General features: G+C 45.2%; 1 protein-coding gene across 1 annotated transcript; it reads right to left on the minus strand.

The window, feature by feature from the left end:
* Window positions 1-379: 379 nt before the first annotated feature.
* LOC123026603 (alpha-1-antitrypsin-like) lies at window positions 380-15,914 on the minus strand. The gene is made up of 5 exons (XM_044436418.1): window positions 15,825-15,914; window positions 13,446-14,135; window positions 10,423-10,693; window positions 8,396-8,543; window positions 380-1,123 (listed from the first exon to the last, which is right to left on the minus strand). Exons 2-5 carry the CDS (start codon window positions 14,113-14,115, stop codon window positions 920-922), a joined length of 1,293 nt encoding a protein of 430 aa, XP_044292353.1. The 5' UTR covers window positions 14,116-14,135; window positions 15,825-15,914; the 3' UTR covers window positions 380-919.
* Between the last annotated feature and the right edge of the window lie 3,839 nt (window positions 15,915-19,753).

The raw sequence follows: 19,753 nt of genomic DNA on the forward strand, positions 1-19,753 counted from the left end.
CAAACAGAGGTTTCTTGGGATGTAGTGCTGAAAATGTTGTAAGGGTTGCGGAGGATACAGAAGTGATGTAAATACTTGAATACAAAACCTCCACTTTGGATTTCCATTGCTAATCATATGAATAGTGCCTTGTGTAGCTGGCACTTCAATAAAATGAAAGTTAAGAGCATGGGACTGGGACTCAGGTGATCTGGGTTCTAGTCCCCGCTCAGCCATGGAGCCAACTGGGTGACTTTGGGCCAGTCACAGACTCTCAGCCCAACCTACCTCACAGGGTTGTTGTTGTGGGGATAAGATGGAGGAGGAGATGTAAGCTGCCTTGAGCCTTTGTAGGAAAAAGGCAGGATATAAATTGAAATAATAAATCAATACATAAATAAAATGTCCTTCAGGCACTTTGGGGTGGGGCATGTTGTTTTTAGAGCAATGGAAGATCCATCCTGCACTCTGGCAGAAATCTGGATTAGGAAGGCATCTATTACTTGCCCACAAATTCTTGCCCACAAAGAGCTAAGAGCTAGGGAGGACCACAAACCCAGACCTCTGCATGGGGTTCGGCAGTTGCTGTCTCTAGGTCCCATAGAAATAAACACGACTCAGTGAAAATCATGTCTGACCCTTTGGGTGTAGTCCTGCCCATTTGTTTCCATAGGACACCATTCCTTAGGAACCGGCTTTTTATGTAGTTGACCTAGGAAGGCTTGAGTTCTTTCAAGGGAAGAAATGTGTTACAGATTTAAAATAGCTGCACGTAAAGTTAATCTATGAGAGTGCAGAGTTTTAGCATCAGTTTTATTACAAAAAATGTTCTGCACCCATTCTTATTCTCTCAGAAAAGAACTGGTGCCCATGTAAAGCAGAAGGGATGAAAAATTCTTCATTTTTCAATGCTCAGCAGGCTGTTGTTTTCTCCTCATGTTCATTTTTTGGTGGGGTTCAGAATTTTCCCCATGAACAGAATGTTGTCCGTTTGGGTATGCCAAATGATAATCAAGAAAGGTCTGTTGAAATTGAGGACAAGCAGCGGATGAGGCGAGGCAGAGCGCAGCATGAACTCTATCGTGGTGACAGCTGCCACTTCTGTGCCGCTCTCATTCATATCCAGCATAATATGGTGAAGAGCCTATAGGGAAAGAACCACATTTATGGCCCGTGTGTGATCCAAGTACCCCGCCAGTGTGTTACAGACAGAACAGAAACACCACTGCAGTGATCACTGGTTTATGCTTCCCAGTACAGGCAACTAAAGAGGCCATTGCCAATTGCAGGACCCCAAAACACTCCAAAAGCAGTTGGCCAGAGGGAGACCACATAATAAAAACACCACAGTTATACTGTCCCAGAAGGGAGAGGGGATAAGAACAAAATGAACTTTGTGTAACCCACAGCTAGCAAGCTATCCTGATCTCATCAAAGGGACAGGGAAAACCGGTTGTAGCTGCCATGGAAGTTGCAAATGCAAGGCAGTAACAACCTGGCAAGCCTGTGTGCATCTCGAGAGAAATAGACATGGGAAATGTCCAGTCCTTGACAGAAGAAAGGACCCGTTGAAGCTAACAGTGGGCTGGGAGGTGCATACATTGATGTATGGATGCATTTGATGTGTATTAGGTGACCTAATTGCTTATGTACAGTAGCATATAAAATGCATATACTGGGCTGCAACTTTCGAGACTGATTTGGGAAAGCTTCATTCCCCTCTGTCTCTGTTTATGCTAAAGTGCACTAGAATAAAACTGTTTTGGCTCCAAGTCTCATCTCAGGCTCCTTTTGGCTCAGGGTCTGGGGTCCACCTGGGTTCGCTCTAGCTGTGGCCTGGCTGAGCCTGGAAACAAAGCTCACCGCCACCACCACCACCAGCATCGCCATAATTATCATTATCATTGTTATTATTGTCATGTCACCACCACCATTGTCCTCATAATCACCATCTACTTACTAGTCATAGAATGTTTACTACTTTTACCTCTTCCTTTTCCTTATTTCTATTTTTATCCTTCCTGAGTTGATTATGTTGCAGATCTATTATATTGCAATTAACTGTTTCATGACCTCTGAGATGTAGCTGCTCAGTGTATTTGCATTTTTATGCGTTGTTATAAGCCACCCTGGCAACTCTAGCACTGAAGGGCGGGATATAATTTTAGGAATATGTAGATATGTTCTTCATGAGAAGCAGCTCAAAAAACACCCCAGCTGGTGCAAATGAGGAGGCAACATGTAACACATGTTGCCTTCAGGTCCATAAATTAAAGTACAAGTGCACTAGTGGCAAGGTCCTCCCACATTTAAGTAGGGATGCATGATAATTCTATGCCGTCTGTGTTTTTATTTATTTATTTGGGACATTTCTATCCCGTCCTGCAGAAATGTCTCAGGACAGCGATCCAAACCATATGGTGGCAGCATACAGAAATATAATATAAATATCCAGTAAAACTAATATTAAAAACCAAAGTTAATCCTTAAAATACAGGGAAAATAAAAGGGGTTTGGCCTGGTACCACCCTTGATAACCCGCTGTGATGACTTTGCCCTGCACTTCAAGGAGAAAGTTGCTCATATTCATCAACAGCTGGACTCCACTAGTGACTCAGATTCCTTAGGGGAGGTGCCAATGTCACCGTCTGGTCACATATTGTTGGATGAGTTTCAGTTATTGCGGCCTGATGATGTGGACAAGGTGCTTGGACAGGGACGTACCACCACCTGTTTACTGGACCCCTGCCCATCGTGGCTACTGTCCAAAGCCAAAGACGGGATTGGTTCCTGGATCCTGGAAGTCATCAACGCCTCTTTGAAGGATGGCTGGGTGCCTGCCCCTTTAAAGGAGGCGGTGGTCAGGCCGGTCCTAAAGATTCAGGGATGGCTGCCAATTATAGACCGGTGGCCAACATCCCGTTCTTGGGTAAGGTGCTGGAGCGGGTGGTGGCGGGACAATGCCAAAGACTCTTGGATGAGACTGATTATCTGGACCCATTTCAGTCCAGCTTCAGACCCGGATACGGTACTGAATCTGCCTTGGTCGCCCTGTACGATGACCTGTGCAGGGAAAAAGACAGGGGGAGTGCATCCCTGTTGGTTCTCCTGGACCTCTCAGCAGTTTTCGATACTATCGACCATGGTATCCTTCTGGATAGGCTAAGGAGACTGGGAGTAGGAGGCACTGCTTGGCAGTGGTTCCACTCCTGCCTGTCTGGCCGATTCCAGAAGGTGGTGCTGGGGGACTTTGGCTCTGCACCATGGCAGCTATGCCATGGAGTTCCACAGGGGTCTATTCTGTTCCCCTTGCTATTCAACATCTGCATGAAACCACTGGGAGAGGTCATCCAGAGGTGTGGGCTGCGGAGTCATCAGTATGCTAATGACACCCAGCTCTACCTCTCATTTTCCACCAATCCAGGTGAGGCAGTGGCTGTGCTGAACCGGTGCCTGGCCGAGGTAATGGGCTGGATGAGGGCCAATAAACTGAAGCTCAATCCAGACAAGATGGAGGTCCTGCTGGTGGGTGGTTCAAACTCCTGTGTAGGTGACTTGGATCTTGTCCTGAATGGGGTTGCACTCCCTCTAAAGGACAGGGTCCGCAGCTTGGGAGTGCTCCTCAGCCCAGAGCTGACTTTGGAAGCTCAAGTGTTGGTGCTGGCGAGGAACACTTTCCATCAGCTTTGGCTAATCCATCAGCTGCATCCCTACCTGGAGGATGACTGTCTAGCAACAGTGATGCATGCACTGGTTACTTCCCAGCTGGATTTCTGTAACGTGCTCTACATGGAGCTGCCCTTGAAGACAGTCCGGATACTTCAGATGGTGCAAAATAGAGTGGCCAGGTTGCTGACGAGGACTGGGCATTATTCTCATATAACCCCAGTCCTCTACCAGCTTCACTGGCTCCCCATCGAAGTCCAGGATCAATTCAAGGTTTCGGTAATCACTTATAAAGCCCTTAACGGCTTGGGACCCGGATACCTAAAGAAACGCCTGTGGCCATATTTGCCCTCCCGCCCCTTGAGATCGGCAGCAGAGGCTCTCCTCCGGGAGCCTTCCGTGAGAGATATCAGGAGGCAAAGCACCCGGAGGAGGGCTTTCTCTGCGGTGGCGCCCCATCTGTGCAATGCGCTCCCCAGAGAGGTCCAGCTGATGCCGTCTTTTTTTTTTTTTTCGGCGCCAGGCCAAGACCTTTTTATTCAAACAATACTTTAATCATGTTTATTATTTATATATTTTTATGCAGCCAGTGTGTTTCCAGGTTTTAATTGTTATTGTTATTGTTTTATTGTTACTTTTGTGAGCCATCCCAAGGCTATGTAGCAAGGGGACGGCATATAAAAATTTTAAATAAATAAATAAAGCGTTGGTGCCAGGTACACCTCTCCAGGGAGCAGGTCCCAGAGTCAGGGCACTACCACAGAAAAGGCTCTTCTTCTGATCTCCTTCAAAGAGGGCCCCCAAAGAGGGACCTCAGAGGAAGATCTTAGGGGATGGGCAGGTGTGTACAGAAGCAGATGCTCCTTCAGATACCCAGGCCCTAAACCATTTAGGGTTCTATACCTCATCATTTAACACCTTAAATTGGGCCTGGATAGGGAGACTAGAGCTGATAGGGAAACACTGGTGCCACTTGTGGAATCAGCGGGTCAGATATACCCAGAGACAGGTCTAACATTCAAGGCACCAAAATCTTTGTTGGTCAGAATCATGTATATTTAGATGGGGTGGTTTGAGTAATCTCCAATTATTTTGAAGGGATTTAAGTTAAATGTGACTGTATTGGTCTTTCTTGGCAATTTTCTGCTTCAATATATATTAAATCTGATTGCACTGCCATCACTGTTTCCAACTACTTCAAGGGCATTTAGATCTTATACTAGCTCATGGGTGACACATTTTAGGATTAAATCCAGGGTCATCTCCTTTGGCCAGAAAGGAGACCAACCATTATAGGGCATAATTGTTTAGGGCACTAAGAGCATTGTTTTGGCCATTATCATGGTGGGAACATGTATTCATTCAGTCAATGCAGAGGTAATTAGAGTCACCCAGTATTATAGCACTTCCTTCATTCGAAGGCCTCCCTGATTTTGTTTCCATTTGACAATCACTCTGACATTGAGGTATGGGGGAGATAGCATAATCTTAGCAAGGCATCAGTTTTGGAGCTTGGCCTCATCACCCTTTTAGGCTTACTAACTTACTCTAGCTCTATCCTCTTTGATGTACAGAGAAATGCCTCCTGCAGCACACGCCACCTGCAGTTCACATCCAGAGACGATCCTATTGCACTAGTTCTCTCCATTCCATTGGTTTTCTGCGGTGCCTACTATATCAAGCCTCTCTTTTAAAACCAGGCACCCCAGTTCTCCTAATCTGGATTAGAAGCTTCTAACATTTGCACAGATACTTCTATATTCAGTGTCTCTCTCCAGATGTTCCTGGCATGTGCAACTTTGGCACGTAGAGGTCTTTGGTTATTATATTTCACCATATTTTCATGGCTCGTTTCCTTCCCTCCTACATTTTGGTAATCAGAAATGTTTCCATCTTCATCTCCTAGGGCAGTGATGGTGAACCTTTTAGAGGCCGAGTGCCCACACTGCAACCCAAAACTCACTTATTTATCACAAAGTGCCAACACTGCAATAAAACCTGAAAACTGAGTTTTTAGTTTAGAGAAAACAGCTCACAGCCAGTCCAAGCAAATGTATATATATCCTTGGCAGCGCACTGCCCAGCCATGCAAAAGCTCGGACGAGTCGCAGCTAATGAGTTGCAGTTTGTGATGTCATCACCTGGTGCCGCTGCTCCTTTTTGATCATGCACACGGCCCCTATGTGCGCTGATGCTCGGCTGCTGGGGCGATGCTGGGGCGACTTGGCTTGTGTGCCGACAGAGGGCTCTGCTTGCCCGGTGTGGCACCCATGCCATAGGTTCGCCACCACTGCCCTAGGGGTTATTTAACCTGGACCAAATACTTTCCAGCTCTTCTTGGCTTTCCGTAGGGTTCATTCTAAAAACTGCTCTGCCACCTTTTTATGCTTAGGTCCTGCAAGCTATCTCCATGTTGGTTCAAGCGGAACCCATTCCTCTTGTGCAGGCCTAGCTTGTCCCAAGAGGTTCCCCAGAACCTAAAAATCAGAGCTCCTGCTGCCTGCACCACTGCAGACTTACCCACAGATGGAAACTTCACGCCTTCACCTGGCTGCTGGCCCTGCACATGGAACAGGCAACCTTTCAGAGGAAGCTTCCTTAGGGGTCTGGGATTCCAACTTTCTACCTAGCAACCTGATTTTGTCTTCCGTGTCTTCACAGTTACATTTCCTGCATTGCTGCTATTAATATGGTTCAGAACTGCTGACTCCCCAGGTATGTAAATGGAACATGATATCCACAACCTTCACATCAATTTACTTTGCAGACTACACAGCTATAACAAACTCAGATGTGCATACAGTGGTATCTCGGCTCATGAACGCCTAAGTTCACGACCAAATTGGGTCACGAACAAAAATTCCATTAAAATTTTGACTCAGGTGGCGAACTCCGCATTGGGCGGTGACCTCGATCGTGGCCATCTCCCCACTCCCCCTCGATCGATCATGCTGGGGGCGGGGGGGGGGAAGATGGCCGAGATCGTGCCCATCTTTCCTGCAGGAGTGCGCCCGTGATTGTGCCCATCTTTCCTGCATGAGCACAACCACAATCTTGGCCATCTCCCCCCGCCCCAGCACGATCACGCCCATCTCCCCCCGAGGGTGCCTGCGTTCGCGCCCATCTCTCCCCCACAGTGCACCTGTGTTCATGTTCATCTCCCCCCGCCCCCCCCCCCAGCATGCCTGTGTTCACGCCTGTTTTCGGGCGGGGAGATGGCCATGCTCATGCTTGGGGTGGGGAGTGGGGAGATGGCCGCAATCATTGTTATTCTTTGTCACTTTGTTTCTTCACATTTTTCTGATTAAAAAAGTGGTTATAGAACGGATTAACCTTATTTACATTGACCCTTATGGGAAAATTTAACTTGGCTCATGACCAGTTTGGGTCACAACCAGAGTCCTGGAATGGATTAAGTTCGTGAGCCAAGGTACCACTGTATGTCCAAATCTCTCACTCCCTGCAGGCACTTCCTCTGTGCAAGAGGATATTTGCTCATTTTCTGAGAGATGCATCACTTCTCTCTTTCTCAGAATGATGCCCTTCTCTAAAAACCCATCATCCACAACAGCAGAAGAGCTGTCAGCCAAAGACCGGGAGACCTTCTATTCCTAAAGGTCTTGTTCATCAGCCTTTCTCCCTCTTAGCTTTCCCAGGTTAGCCACCTGGAAACTGTGCTGTTTACTAGGAGAAGGTGGGAAATTTACATACTACTACTTATGTATATGCATTTATTTAGAGTTGCCTGCTTTAAGAAGGGAGAAAAGAGTTGACTCCCCTGGCCTGTTGCTAAACTTTTGCAGGTTCTCTGTCTGTCTGTCTATCTATCTGTCTATCACATTTCTATGCTGCCCAATAACAGAAGCTCCTCAAGTGGTTCACAACAATTAAATCCAGTCAATGCAACATAAAATACACAATAAAAATTAAGTGGCAAAATAGAAGTAAAAGCCAAAGTAAAATTTAGCAATAGGACAAAGATTTCAATGGGGCTGTTGGCCACTTAAGTTTCTTCAGAATAGAGGCTTTCCACTGAGAAGAGAGGGCAATAGTCAATGGGGGATTTTTCTTTTTTGGGGGAAAGGACAAAACCAATGGGCCATGGTGGGGTGTGGGGTGTTCAGATTTAGGATGAAATGTCATTCAGGCTTCTTTGGAGATGTGAGGGACCAAGGAGCTGGCAGTGGGTTTCTGATTTGGGAAGGGATGTGGTTTGTAAGGGCTGGGTCCCTTTTGGAGTGGCTTTTAAAACAAAATATAAGTGAAACTATCATTTGGGTAAACCTATTTTTGAGCTTAGGTTTATGACTTGCTATAAGAATAAAAACTTGAGCTTGCTCTAAGCCCAGACAAAATACACATTTTTGTTTATAAGCAGACCCTTCCACTAGGTAGGCCTGACTCTTGTCAATACAGAACCATGCATCACTTTTCCTGCCCCTTTCTAAGCTTGGGTTTAGGTTAAAAATGGGGTTGAGATTCCCTTTGGCTATTTGGAAATCTCTGTTACAGCAACCATAAATACCTGCTGGATTTTACCCTTGGAAGTTTAGTCCTAGTGTAAATTTGTTAATGGTTGCCCTTCTTTGATTTATCCTTTTGCTAGGCTCTTGCTTTGGCCTCAACTGATAATTTATGAGTTTTAAATTACTCCTGGCAAACCATGTACTCCCTCCCTCCCTCATTTGCATATTTAATTGAAGGAAATAAGCATGGTGATGGGTTGCATCAACTCCAATCACATACTTACCTTAGAAACCTTCAGATTTCGCTGTCCAGTAATTCCAGACAGATCAGCACTGTCATTAAAGATCGCAGTCATACCCATTCTCTGCAGCACAGTTTTGATATCATAGGATGCAGTAATGGATAATTTGGGGATGAACAGAGCTATATTTCTGTTAAACAAAAGCAAAAATAACCCAAATTTTAAAACCAGCAGTCTTCTGCTGTGAGGAGGTGACCCTGGTTTGGCTCACGCCCCCACCTTCATTGGTCAAACTACTGGCAATTAGCATCATTATCGACCTTGTTAGGTTTGTTTACTTTTGCAAAGAGACAAAGAACAAGGAAGGGGGAGAAAAATGGAATATGATAACCTAAGAATGAGGCCCGAACTTCAGGTTATCATTAAACATAGGTGCTAGGTTCAACATATGTAGAAAATGATTACAATATAGAGCGGGCAGCAAGCCATTCTATTCAGGGAACATCCAGCAGTATAAAAGGAACTTAATTTTGGGGCGTTGTACTTCTGACTAGGGTTAGCATGAAACTCCATGGAGTCCATTCCTCTACCGTTCAAGGACTTCCTCTCATGTGTGGCCTGGTCTTGGAAGGTGAGCCGCGCCAAGAGGAAGTCAGCAAATATGCGGAATGAAGGCTGTGCAGCCATAAACCTCCTCTTGTGCCTGACCATGCTTTCTTCCTGAACGGACTTTGTCTCGTGTTTCAGCCACTGGCTCTGAGCTTTGGACTGTGTGACTGTGCTCTTGGACGAACCCTTGTGCTGCAGCCCGGCTGCCCGGGTCCTGGTCTGCAAGTCAGCCACCCCTGCCCTGGACGTGGACAGTGTGGACACAGCATCCGTGAACAGTGCCTAGCGCAGCGGCACAGCACTTGCATTGCACGCCGGAGGGCCCAGGGTTGGCCCCGGCATCTCCAGGGAGGGCTGGAGAAGCCCTTCTTTGAAACCCTGAAAGGTTGCTTCTGGTCAGTGCTGGCAATACTGAGCTTGACCGACCAGTGGCCCGGCTTAATATCAGGCCACTCCTCACGCTCCTAAATCACGAGGAGAACAGGTCCCTCCTTTCAGACTGGTGAACAACAGCCCAACCCTCCCACCCCATGCAATTGCGATCTTCCAAGGTCGCTGAGAATTCTCCAACCCCAGGCTTCAGAATATGGATCTTGGACTCAGGCCACCTGGGTTGTCGTGTCCGCTCAGCCACGGGGTTCACTGGGTGTCCTTGGCCCAGTCACAGACTCCCGGCCCAACCTACTCCACAGGGTTATCAGTCATCCCTATACCATTTGAGGATCACAATGTGATAATATGGTGTATTCAGAATGCTGTACGGAATACTATTAAAACAATATGCAATATACCATTTGATTTAAAAACAGATTTAAAACAAACAGGGTTGTCATGGGGATAAGATTGAGAGCAGGAGGAAGACGCCTTGCTCCTTATGAGTTCCTTGAAAAGGAAACAAGGTGGAATATAAATATAATCAATAAATAAATGCATGTCAGGTGGCTACTCTCAATTAATCTTGCGCAGTCCTTAAACAAGTGGCGGGCAACGTGGCATTGGGTGACAATTTCAGCCTCTTGCAGCCTCTCTGAAATTCGGCAGCGGCAGCCGCAAAAGAATCCATTTTGTCAGGAAATAGCAGTTGCCAACTGCCACATCTTAAGAAATCCAAATTTAGCTTTAAAATCAAAGGCATGAAGAGTTGCATTTAGTTTGCATGAATTTACTGCTACGGTAAATTCAAGGGGGAGATGGGGGTTACCAGACAGTGTCTGTGCCCATGGGCCATATGTTGCCTACATCTGCGTTAGAATACTCAGGTATGCAAGTGAAGAATATAAGAGATCCAACCCTTCCACTCCTGGTTAGCACAAACAGTGGCTGGGACGGCTCCTGCTCATATATAGCGTACAATAATTTTAAAACATGCCTAGCTTTGTTTGGGAACAAATGCAGTTTGTGTCTACTATGCTAAATAAGACTTCATTAGCATGTCAAAATAGGAAGGAGAAAAGGCTTACTCATATCTAAAGTTTTTTGTCCATTTAGACAGACTTTCTTTTGCCAAATTACTTTCCACGTGCTCCAGTTTCCCATTCTCTGGCAGAATGAAGAATGCTACTGCATTGCTTTTGTAGGGAAGTTCGACCACCCAGCAGGAGAGCTCTTCATCATGGAGATACTTGTAGTAGCCTTTTCGATGCATCATGTTGACTTTCACGGTAGTGTTTGCATCCACAAAGAAAGTTTTTTCCCTGATCAAGTGAGTATCAAAAGGATTTTTCCAGGAAGCTTGGAAGAAAAAGATTATTTAACAGAGCAGTGTGAATATTTCATTCCTCAAAAGACAGTGTTGTATACAATAGTTAACTATAAAAGGTTGGAGACTCCCAATGCTGGTCCACGAGAGGGTAAAATCACATTTGGGGAATCCCTTTTTAAGAATATGTAAAGCGGAAGTGTCCAACCTGCAGCCCGTGGGCCACATGCAACCCAGCATGGCTATGAATCATAAACTTACTTAAAAATCATAAATCACAAAAATCATAAACTTACTTAAAACATTATGAGATTTTTTTGCAATTTTTTTTGTAACTTGATTGCACAGTTCTCAGGCGTGAATTTTGCAGACAACAATGTTGTGTTGCAATGTCACGTAAAATAAACATACGTATGCTATTTGTATGCCTGCATGGCTTCAGTTTTACGGCAGTGTGTGGCTTCCAGTGTGTTATATTCCAAGCTCAGTCGAACTGACACCATCAGGAGTTACATGTGCTCATGGTGACTTGTCAAGTGAAACACAGCTAAGATCAATAATATTTTAACCTACCATTGCAAACAATGGATATTACAAAAACTATGCAATTTTTCTTTGCTCATTGGCTTTCATTAGTGTTTGTGCATTTAATGTGTAGACCAAGACAATTTTCTTCTTCCATTGAGGCCCAGAGAAGCTAAATGGTTGGACACCCCTGGTCTAAAGGGTCCCAAGGCAGTGAGGAAGGCTATAGTTTCCTGGGATCTGTTGATCAGGATAGGTGGTTCCAAAAGCATGGGGCAGAGACGAGAAACCAGCAAACAAAAATGCAGAAACTGGGCTATGTGTTATAGCTGTGATGTTCGCGGTTTAGACAGACTCTCAAGATGGTGATTACAAACTGAATCAAGCAATATTTGGGTTGCATCTCTTGGTGCTGTTCCACTGAAGGAAGCAGTTCCAGAGCAAGAATCAGGAACTGGGGGATTCCACCTCCTCTTGGTAGTTCTTCACATAACTGCAGCCAACATAAGAGGCTGGGAATTGTGTGATAACAATCCTAATAAATACATGGAATGTGCAGGCCACTTCTGCATCCAAATATGGACTGGCGAAAAGCACCACTGGGGCAAAATTGTGAAACAGAGGCTGAAACATTCTTTTTGCATCTTTTTTGCCCTCTCTGGGAATACCCTAAGCATTCAGTTCACTCTCCCATGACATATCACCCCCCCCCCACACACACACACATCTGTTATGACTGGAAATTTGCACTGCTTTTTAATAAAGAAGGAGGTTCGCTATTCCACAGCAAGCTGCAATTTTGTTCTTCTCCAGATTCTAGAGACATGCATATTTCTGGCTGCTGCAGCCTTCTCATTTAATAGAAATTATTCTGGTATAATTCTGCCTTGTTATTTACTTGTACAGGTCTAACTACTTATTCTCCACATGGTATAAATAACCATGAATAGTTTAATCAGAGCCCAAGGGAATAGCAGAGGGCTACTCCACTGTCAGGGAAGGACCCCGAGGGGGCACCCCAGTGCAACAGCACCCAACTCCAAATTTTTAATGCTATTCTATGTTGTTTATCTTTTTGTAAGCCGCCCCGAGACTTTCTGCGATGGGGGCGGCATAAAAATGCTATAAATAAATAAATAGATAAACAAACAAACGAACTAACTGTTATCTCTACTTTCAGTCTAAAGCCAAGGAAGCTGTTCTGGATCTACACCAGTGCTTGAAGTTGGTAATGAACCAGATGAAGGCAAGAAAATTATTTTTACATTTAAATCTTGCCATTTTTTTCTCCAAGGAACTCAAGGCAATTTGCATAATCCACAACCTCCTATCCATTTTATCTTCACAACAACCTTGCACGCTGTGAGGCTTAAAACTTCTTCTCTCTGGCATGTTTTAGATGAAAGAAAGGAAAAATGGGTATGCCTTTCCTCCTTTCAGTTCCCCAGAACTGATGCCGAACCCCAGCAATGTAAGTAGAAAATGCCCAGGTTTGTGGTCTGTAACGCTATATTGCAGGAGATAGCCTTGCACAGAGAATTTAAAAATGCCATTTGGCCTTCTCCCCTCTCCAGACCCCCCCCCCCACCTTTTCAGGTGCCAAGCGGATCTTGGAAGACCTGCCAAGAAGCACTGCTTGTAAGGAGTGGTTGGAATACAGTATGTTGTAATGCGTTCCAACACCACAGCAAACCCTGGTGATTGAGTACCTTGCAGAAACCCAAAGCCAGCCAGACTGCAGATGGCCCTAACTGTTAAGAGACTGGTATTGGATGGCAAATAAAAACTTTAAATAAATAAACCAGTCTGTGGTTGACAGCTGTTGGGTTTGTGTTTGTGTAACAGTTGTAAACACCACCACCAGTAAAAAATGGGAGGCAGGCAGAGGGAGGGCAATGGCTCCTCAAGACTTGACAAATTAAAGCAACTGTCAGGGGAACATGTCATGAAGTTAAATAAGATGTTTCAGGAGGAAGAAGGGAAAACAATGCAAAACAAAACACCCTTTTCCCTTTCCTAAAACCCAGTGCAGGCTGACTCATGCCACTTAGCTATACAGTGCTCAGATCTGAGGCTGGCCCTAAATAAAACAGCAGAAGGGCTGGTGAAGAGGAGGAAGGCATCCGTTGTCCCTCCCCATCCCTCCAACTCTCTGAACTAGACTCCAGTTCACGGTGGCTGCACGCCTCAACAAGAGCACTCCTTCCCAGGCTGGGGCTATTGCTGGTCCCGTTTGCTAATAACTGCTCTTCAACTTACCTTTGAAGAACAAGTAGTTCACAAGAAGCATCACAGTGCCTGGATTAAGTTCATCAAGAGCATGGGAAATTTTTCCATGAGTTTTGTTCTGCACATAATCATTTATCAGTTTTTTAGCCACTCTGGAAGCATTGAAGTCCACAGAGAAGCCTTCTGCTTCATAGAAGGCTTTGGCATCCTCCAGGAATGTTGGCAAGAATTTCAAGGACTGATCCATAAACAAGGCATTTCCTAGGTTCACTAGTGCTTTGCTATCTGTCTGGTGAAGCATATGCATGAGCTGCCGGAACCCTTCATGTATCTCCTTCTCCTTAATTTCCAACAGGTTAAAAGCAAGTCCTTTGTAAATCTCACCCTTGGTTTCAGATTTGGCACCTAAGGTCAGCAATGCAAAAGCTGTGCAGATGCTGAAGGGAGAGAAGAAAATATTTTTGGCAGCTGCATCTGAAGCTATGTTCCTGTAGAGTCTGAATGCAAAGTCAGCATTACTGGAAACTATCTTATGATAGTCTGGGGATGCGAGCTCCTGTTCTTCTGCCGAAGCAAGATGATGATGTTCAGATGGAGTTTTATCTTCGTGATCCTCCTGGTAGTCATGGTGTTCTGGGAGCTGCTGACAACGGACTTGAAGACTAATCAGTAACAAGGAGAGGTTGATGATGGGCTTCATTGGGATTTGTAATCCTTCTGCTAATAGTCCCCATAAAAGACATTAGAGGATCCAGAAATACACAGGAATGCTGCAACAGTGGGGATTGGGCCCTAGAGCTATACATTTACACAATATAAATGATTCACCTTTCCTGTGAGAATCATAAGGAGGAATTTTAGTAGTTAATGCTTAAATTACTGTTCTTTTTAAAAACAATGTAAAGTATTAGAACAATCTTTTTTGGAACATACTTTGCATGACTTGAAACTTTACTTTGAAAGAGTAATATTAATTCAAATATTAAATCAAAACAATTTCTTAATAATATGGTTCTCATATCATTTTGAAGTTATCTTTGAGATAGGTATAGAGTTTCATATTTTTTAATGCCTATATGAGGAGCCTTAGCCTCTGCCCTTCAGGCATTATTTAGTTATTTCATTTCATTTCTGTGCCGCCCCATAACCTGAAGGTTCTCTGGGTGGCTTCTCAGAATTGCATTCTTTCAAATTCTTCACACTAGTAGATCAAAAACAATAAACAAAAACATTACAAAAAATCTTTAGCTTTTAAACCTGAAGTTTTCTTATTATGCATTATACCTGATGATATTAGTAAACAAGAAATGTACTTGACTTTACATGTAATTACTGCAGCGAGGATTGCATTTGCCCAACACTGAACTGATCCTACCCACCCACCAATGAACTGATCCTAAAAAAGATCTTGGACTGTGCAGAAATGGGCAAATTGACTTTGTCACAGAAGGAGAAAGAAGATACGGACTTCTATCAAACTTGGGGCTCTTTTTATTATTGGCTAGAGAAACGGGGCTTCACATAGATTTAAAAATCTTCATAAGTTAACATAAAAAGAAAAAATGTGGGGGGTTGACCCAGTAGGTCCAATGTTTCTGATGATTGATGTTGCTTTTAGTTTTTCTTTGTATTAGGTTTATTTAGAATAAAACTTATAGGAAAAAAAAAACCCAAAACCAAAACCAAAACCCACTATTTGGGATTTCCCAGTTCTAGCAGAACATCAATGAAGATCTGCCATTATCTTTAATAGAAACTGAGTTGTACCCGCAGTGTCAAATTTTTAGGCATGGGACCAGAGAGTTCCATCCCACTCTTAGATGCTGGAACTCAGTTTTTTCTTAGGACGTTTGCACTGATATGCTGTCCTTTTTCATGATAAGAAAATAAAATCAACATCTGCTTGGACACAGGATAATGGCTCTGGGATTGCCTTGGAGAGGTATCCAAGCAGGCCATTGTGGAAGAGGGAACATATGGAACAGCATGAATTGCTTCCTCCCCGTTGTGCTTATAGTTGTCCCAGGGCCAGGAGCAGTTATTCGGATTCCACCCTTCATGTATTTTTAGGAGTGGAGGCTGGTGGCTTTTTATCTACTCTGGGTTTTATTCTGAACTTTGAAGCTACTATCCATGGTCCTGAACCTAGTTTGGAGATTGGGTCAGCACTATGGATAGTTTCTTTAAAGCTGAGAGTATAACCTGGTGCAAATAAGTGGCCCCACTGCCTCCACAGCTTTTTAACCTAAGCGGGGAGTGGATACATGCTGGTTTTATGGCAGAAAGCATGAGCAGGGGTAAACCAAGGCTGCAGCTACAGACCGACTCAATTTAGAGTTAACCCCCTTGAACTCAAGGGGATTTACATATAAAATTGAAAGGCCAGGGGAAAATGTTTATTATACTTACTGATCTCCGAAAGAATCCAATGGCACTCTGCTGAACTACAAACTTCTTTGCTTTGTAGTTTATATACCAGGTGTGTATCCCATTATGCAGAGCAAATAGTTATGATCAAAGCAAGTCAGAGTAAAACATGTTGCAATGCTCATGTAGCTTGACTCTGACCTTTAAGCAATGGAGTCAACAGTTGATCAATAAGGGGGCAGGTTTTAAGTATGAACAGCACAAACCAGTGCCCTTACAGAGTGTCCAGAGGGCCAGGGGATTACTCAGAGACCAGGCTATGAAACCAGAAAACAGTTCTGACCTCGGATCTGGCATTCCATGCTTGGGCTGGTCTGCTTCTCCCCTGCAGCAGACATGGAAATCCCACATGGTCTGCATCAATGAGGTTGCAAGAGCACCAACAGAGACTTCTCTGGAGGAAAGTGAGGGATTTTCACCAGATCCTCCTTTCCCCTCCAGCCACCCCGCTGCCCGAGTGTGCTGGGGGATGCAGGATGAAGGAAGACTAGGCAAAAATCCCATTCCTCCAGCAGGAGCACCCTCTAGGTGGAGTTCAGCTGATTAGCATCCTGGGGACAATGTTCTTTCTCTAGGTTAGTCCTACCAGCAGAGGCTGATGGGCCAAGAGTCAATGAGGTGGGCTGTCCACCCTGGATATCCATTAGGAGCTATCTATGGTGCTGAACAACTCCCAACGTCCTACCAGTTAGCAAACTTTCTTCATGCCCCTGTGCGGACTTTGGGATTCTCTGTCCAGTCAATTCTACCATGGCCCTTTCTTGATGGATGTATGCCACAGTATGGAGTTCTGCTACCGATTTTAGTGAACTTTTTAAATAGAGAAACAGAGCGAGTCAGAAAGGGTCTCCCAGGCCATCTAGTCTGACCCCTGGCTCTAGCTGGCTCTGCTCATGACATGACTACCGTGTGCGTGTCTACCATGTTCCAAATTATATTTAAAAGATCATGCTTTATTATACATAAATGTTCCCATTGCATTGAGGATGGATAGGCCTGACAATGTCTGGTTACTGCATTAATGGGGCCACGTGGACGTTGACGAGAGTCTGGAGGCAAATCTGTTTCGTCAACACCGTCTTAGCCCCCTTTACTGAAAGGCACGCTCCACTGTGTCTTCAGAATTGTATATAAAAGTGCAGCTGTGAACACACCAAGTGTAAATGCAAGCCCCGGGCTCTTCCCCTGGTAATTATTTGGGTCCACAATTTCCCCAAGAACAGCAGAACAGCATATCATGTGGGGAAGAATGCAAGATGAACATCAGGAAAGTCTGTTGAATTTGATGGTTAGAGGAGGGGGAGAAATCCCTTCGGACAAATGCACAAATTCAAACCCAGTGGCTGCTGTTGCTTCCCTGCCATTGCCTGAGCTGCCTGCAGTCAAGGAGCAAGAGCTCATAGCATGTAAGGCAACTCAGCGTTTCAAGCACCTGCAATGAGCCTGATGGGCATTGGGCCCATTGTGGGCACTTGGCTCCCTTCCTCTCTCTTCCCCTTTGTTCTTCCTGCTGGTATCCCAAGGGACACAGCAGAGAGGAATGAGGCTCCCTGTTCAAAGTTGCAATCCCAAGCCAGTGTTGTTTTCTGCGGCTGCCTGGAAGTCTCTCTTGTGCAAACAACGCTCCTGCCCTGAAGCACACCGGTGGCAGCTTCCAGCCTTGACTTGATACAGAGGACCAGAGGTTAGAACAACTGTGCTTGGGGCATCCTTGCAGAGGGCAGCCCCCTGCATGTTGCCCCAGTAGTGGCTGGAAGTTGACCCCCTTGTGCTTCAGAGCCGGAGTCTTGTTTGCACAAGAAGAAGAAGAAAAAGGAAAAATACCTTCCTTGATCTATTCTGAGCTGGTGCCCAAAGCACAGGGCAGCTGTGCAAGTGGACCAGAGCACCCTGCCTCCTCCTCAAGAGGAGACCTCTCAAACCGGAAGGGGAGACCTCTCAGCTCTGTGTCAAGGGCTCAAGGATGGGCAGATGGCATGGAACAGTGACCAGCAGTCTCTAACAGCTGACTCCGTATTTATTTTGCATGAACACTTTTGGGGCAAGAGTCAGCCATGCTTTCTGGATCACAGCTTGGCAAGAGTGGAAATGGCAGTTCTTGCCAAGCACCTCTCTCATTGGGCTTGGCCCATGTGGGGCTGCATTGCCTACGTCAGTTGGCTCAATAATCCATTGTGAATGCAACAAACCCTGCAGCAAATGGTTGGCTCATATTTTGGTTACCAAGCAGAGTAAGAATCCGTGGTTGCTCACTGCCCCGGCTTGCATGAGAAGCAACTGTTGCCTGCTATTCTTGGTTGCTTGTCATGCCTCCAAATCCAGGTTCTGAGTGACATCACATGATGGTTTTGCACAAGCAGAGAGCACCTCCACTAGCAAAGCACCAAATTTTGCCAATTTCGCCCCTCTTGTTGTTTCCAGCTCTCCACCACCCACCCACCTGCTAAATGAATGGGAGGATTGGGTGGGTGGTATTGGGAAAAATGAAGTATCATACCTTGCAGAAGTTAATTAGTACAAAGGTACCAATGAATACAACCTATTGTTAGTAAGGCTACCAATCCCATATGAAGCACCTGCCCACCTATTATATATTCTAGCAGCCCAATTATATATTCCATCTGCTGTAAATCCCCACAGGGGTTCCTTGTGCTTTGATGATTTAATTGCAAAGGGCATGTTGGGGTGTCTGTTCCTTGGATTAAAAAGCAAATAGGCAACCTTGAGAAGCATGCGTGCTCCTACAATAAGTGGTCGACGGTGATGACATGGCAACCCGGGGCTTACGATGCACATCCCTATTGACTAGTCAGATGCGAATCCCACTGAAGGAAAGGTATTTCCATCTGATTCTACATGCTACTTCCAAATGTGGCAGACATCTTGCTGGAGGCAGGATGTGCCTTCTACCCACATGGGATTTTAAGACTTCTGGTGAAGAGAGCTGACTAATGATAAATTCAGGACTCACATTCACAAAACCTGAAGGGTGCACACAACAGGCAAAGTAAGGACAGTGATTTAAGGTAAGGATGAGGAAATATGGATTGACTGTGGTAAATAGAGACACTGGATGGTATAACACACATCACCCGTCTCCCAGCTGGTGTCTCCAGATGTGTGCAACTAGAGCATCCATAGTGTCCCTGCCAGCTGTTGATTATGGGAGCTGTATTCCGCCCCAGATTAGAGAAAGCCAGTACATGCAATGGCAATCTGAATTGTTTGATATACTTTGATTTTGTCCTGCATTTCTTCCAAGGAGGTCAGGCCAACATGCATGGTTTCCTTCCTCCCCTTTTTATCCTCACAACAACTTGTGAGGTCGGTGAGGCTGAACGATACTGAGTAGCTGAAGATCACCCAGCAAGCTTTGTGGCTGAGTGAAGATTTTGCCCCCGTGGAGCCTTGTCTGAACCTTTAACTGTTGCACCATGGGCATGGACTGAGAGTACTCAATTGACTTGACCTGCCACTCAGTGGGGGGGCTGGGGAGAGGCTGAGCCTTTCCAACCCTGACCAAACACCAGTCGTGTGTCTCCTCTAGATGGGTCAGAGGGCAGCCTAGAGGAAAAAGTTCAAGAAGGAGGATTGGGGGGGGGGGGGGGGGGGGGGGAATCGCCTCTGTTGTACCTTGAGCTGCCAGCCACACTGCAGCAGGATGCAGGAAATTCAGAAACACAACTTCTGAGAACAGCTGCTTCCATTTAACAGATGCCAACCCTATTGGGTTGCATCCTTAAATGTTAAAATGTGATTTTCTTTTAAAGAGTGTTTTCTTTATGAAAATGCTCTGTCTTTAAAAAGTGCAACGTATATACTTTGGTCCATCTTCTCTGGACTGAGCTTCATTTTATTAGCCCTCCTCCACTCCATTGTCACACTCCGGGTTGGCAGACTGTGGTTGGCGC

The sequence above is a fragment of the Varanus komodoensis genome, unplaced genomic scaffold (assembly GCF_004798865.1).
Source record: "Varanus komodoensis strain SLA01 unplaced genomic scaffold, ASM479886v1 scaffold3, whole genome shotgun sequence".
Classification (NCBI taxonomy): Eukaryota; Metazoa; Chordata; class Lepidosauria; order Squamata; family Varanidae; genus Varanus; species Varanus komodoensis.

Bases quoted from the DNA above. Each gene is read 5' to 3' on its own strand.
- LOC123026603 (XM_044436418.1), bottom strand. From the start codon at position 14,115: ATGAAGCCCATCATCAACCTCTCCTTGTTACTGATTAGTCTTCAAGTC. The intron at 8,544-10,422 runs GTAAGCCTTTTC...TTTGTTTAACAG, and splicing joins ACAAAAAACTTTAGATATGA to AAATATAGCTCTGTTCATCC. The intron at 1,124-8,395 runs GTAAGTATGTGA...CTTTCCCTATAG, and splicing joins GAAATCTGAAGGTTTCTAAG to GCTCTTCACCATATTATGCT.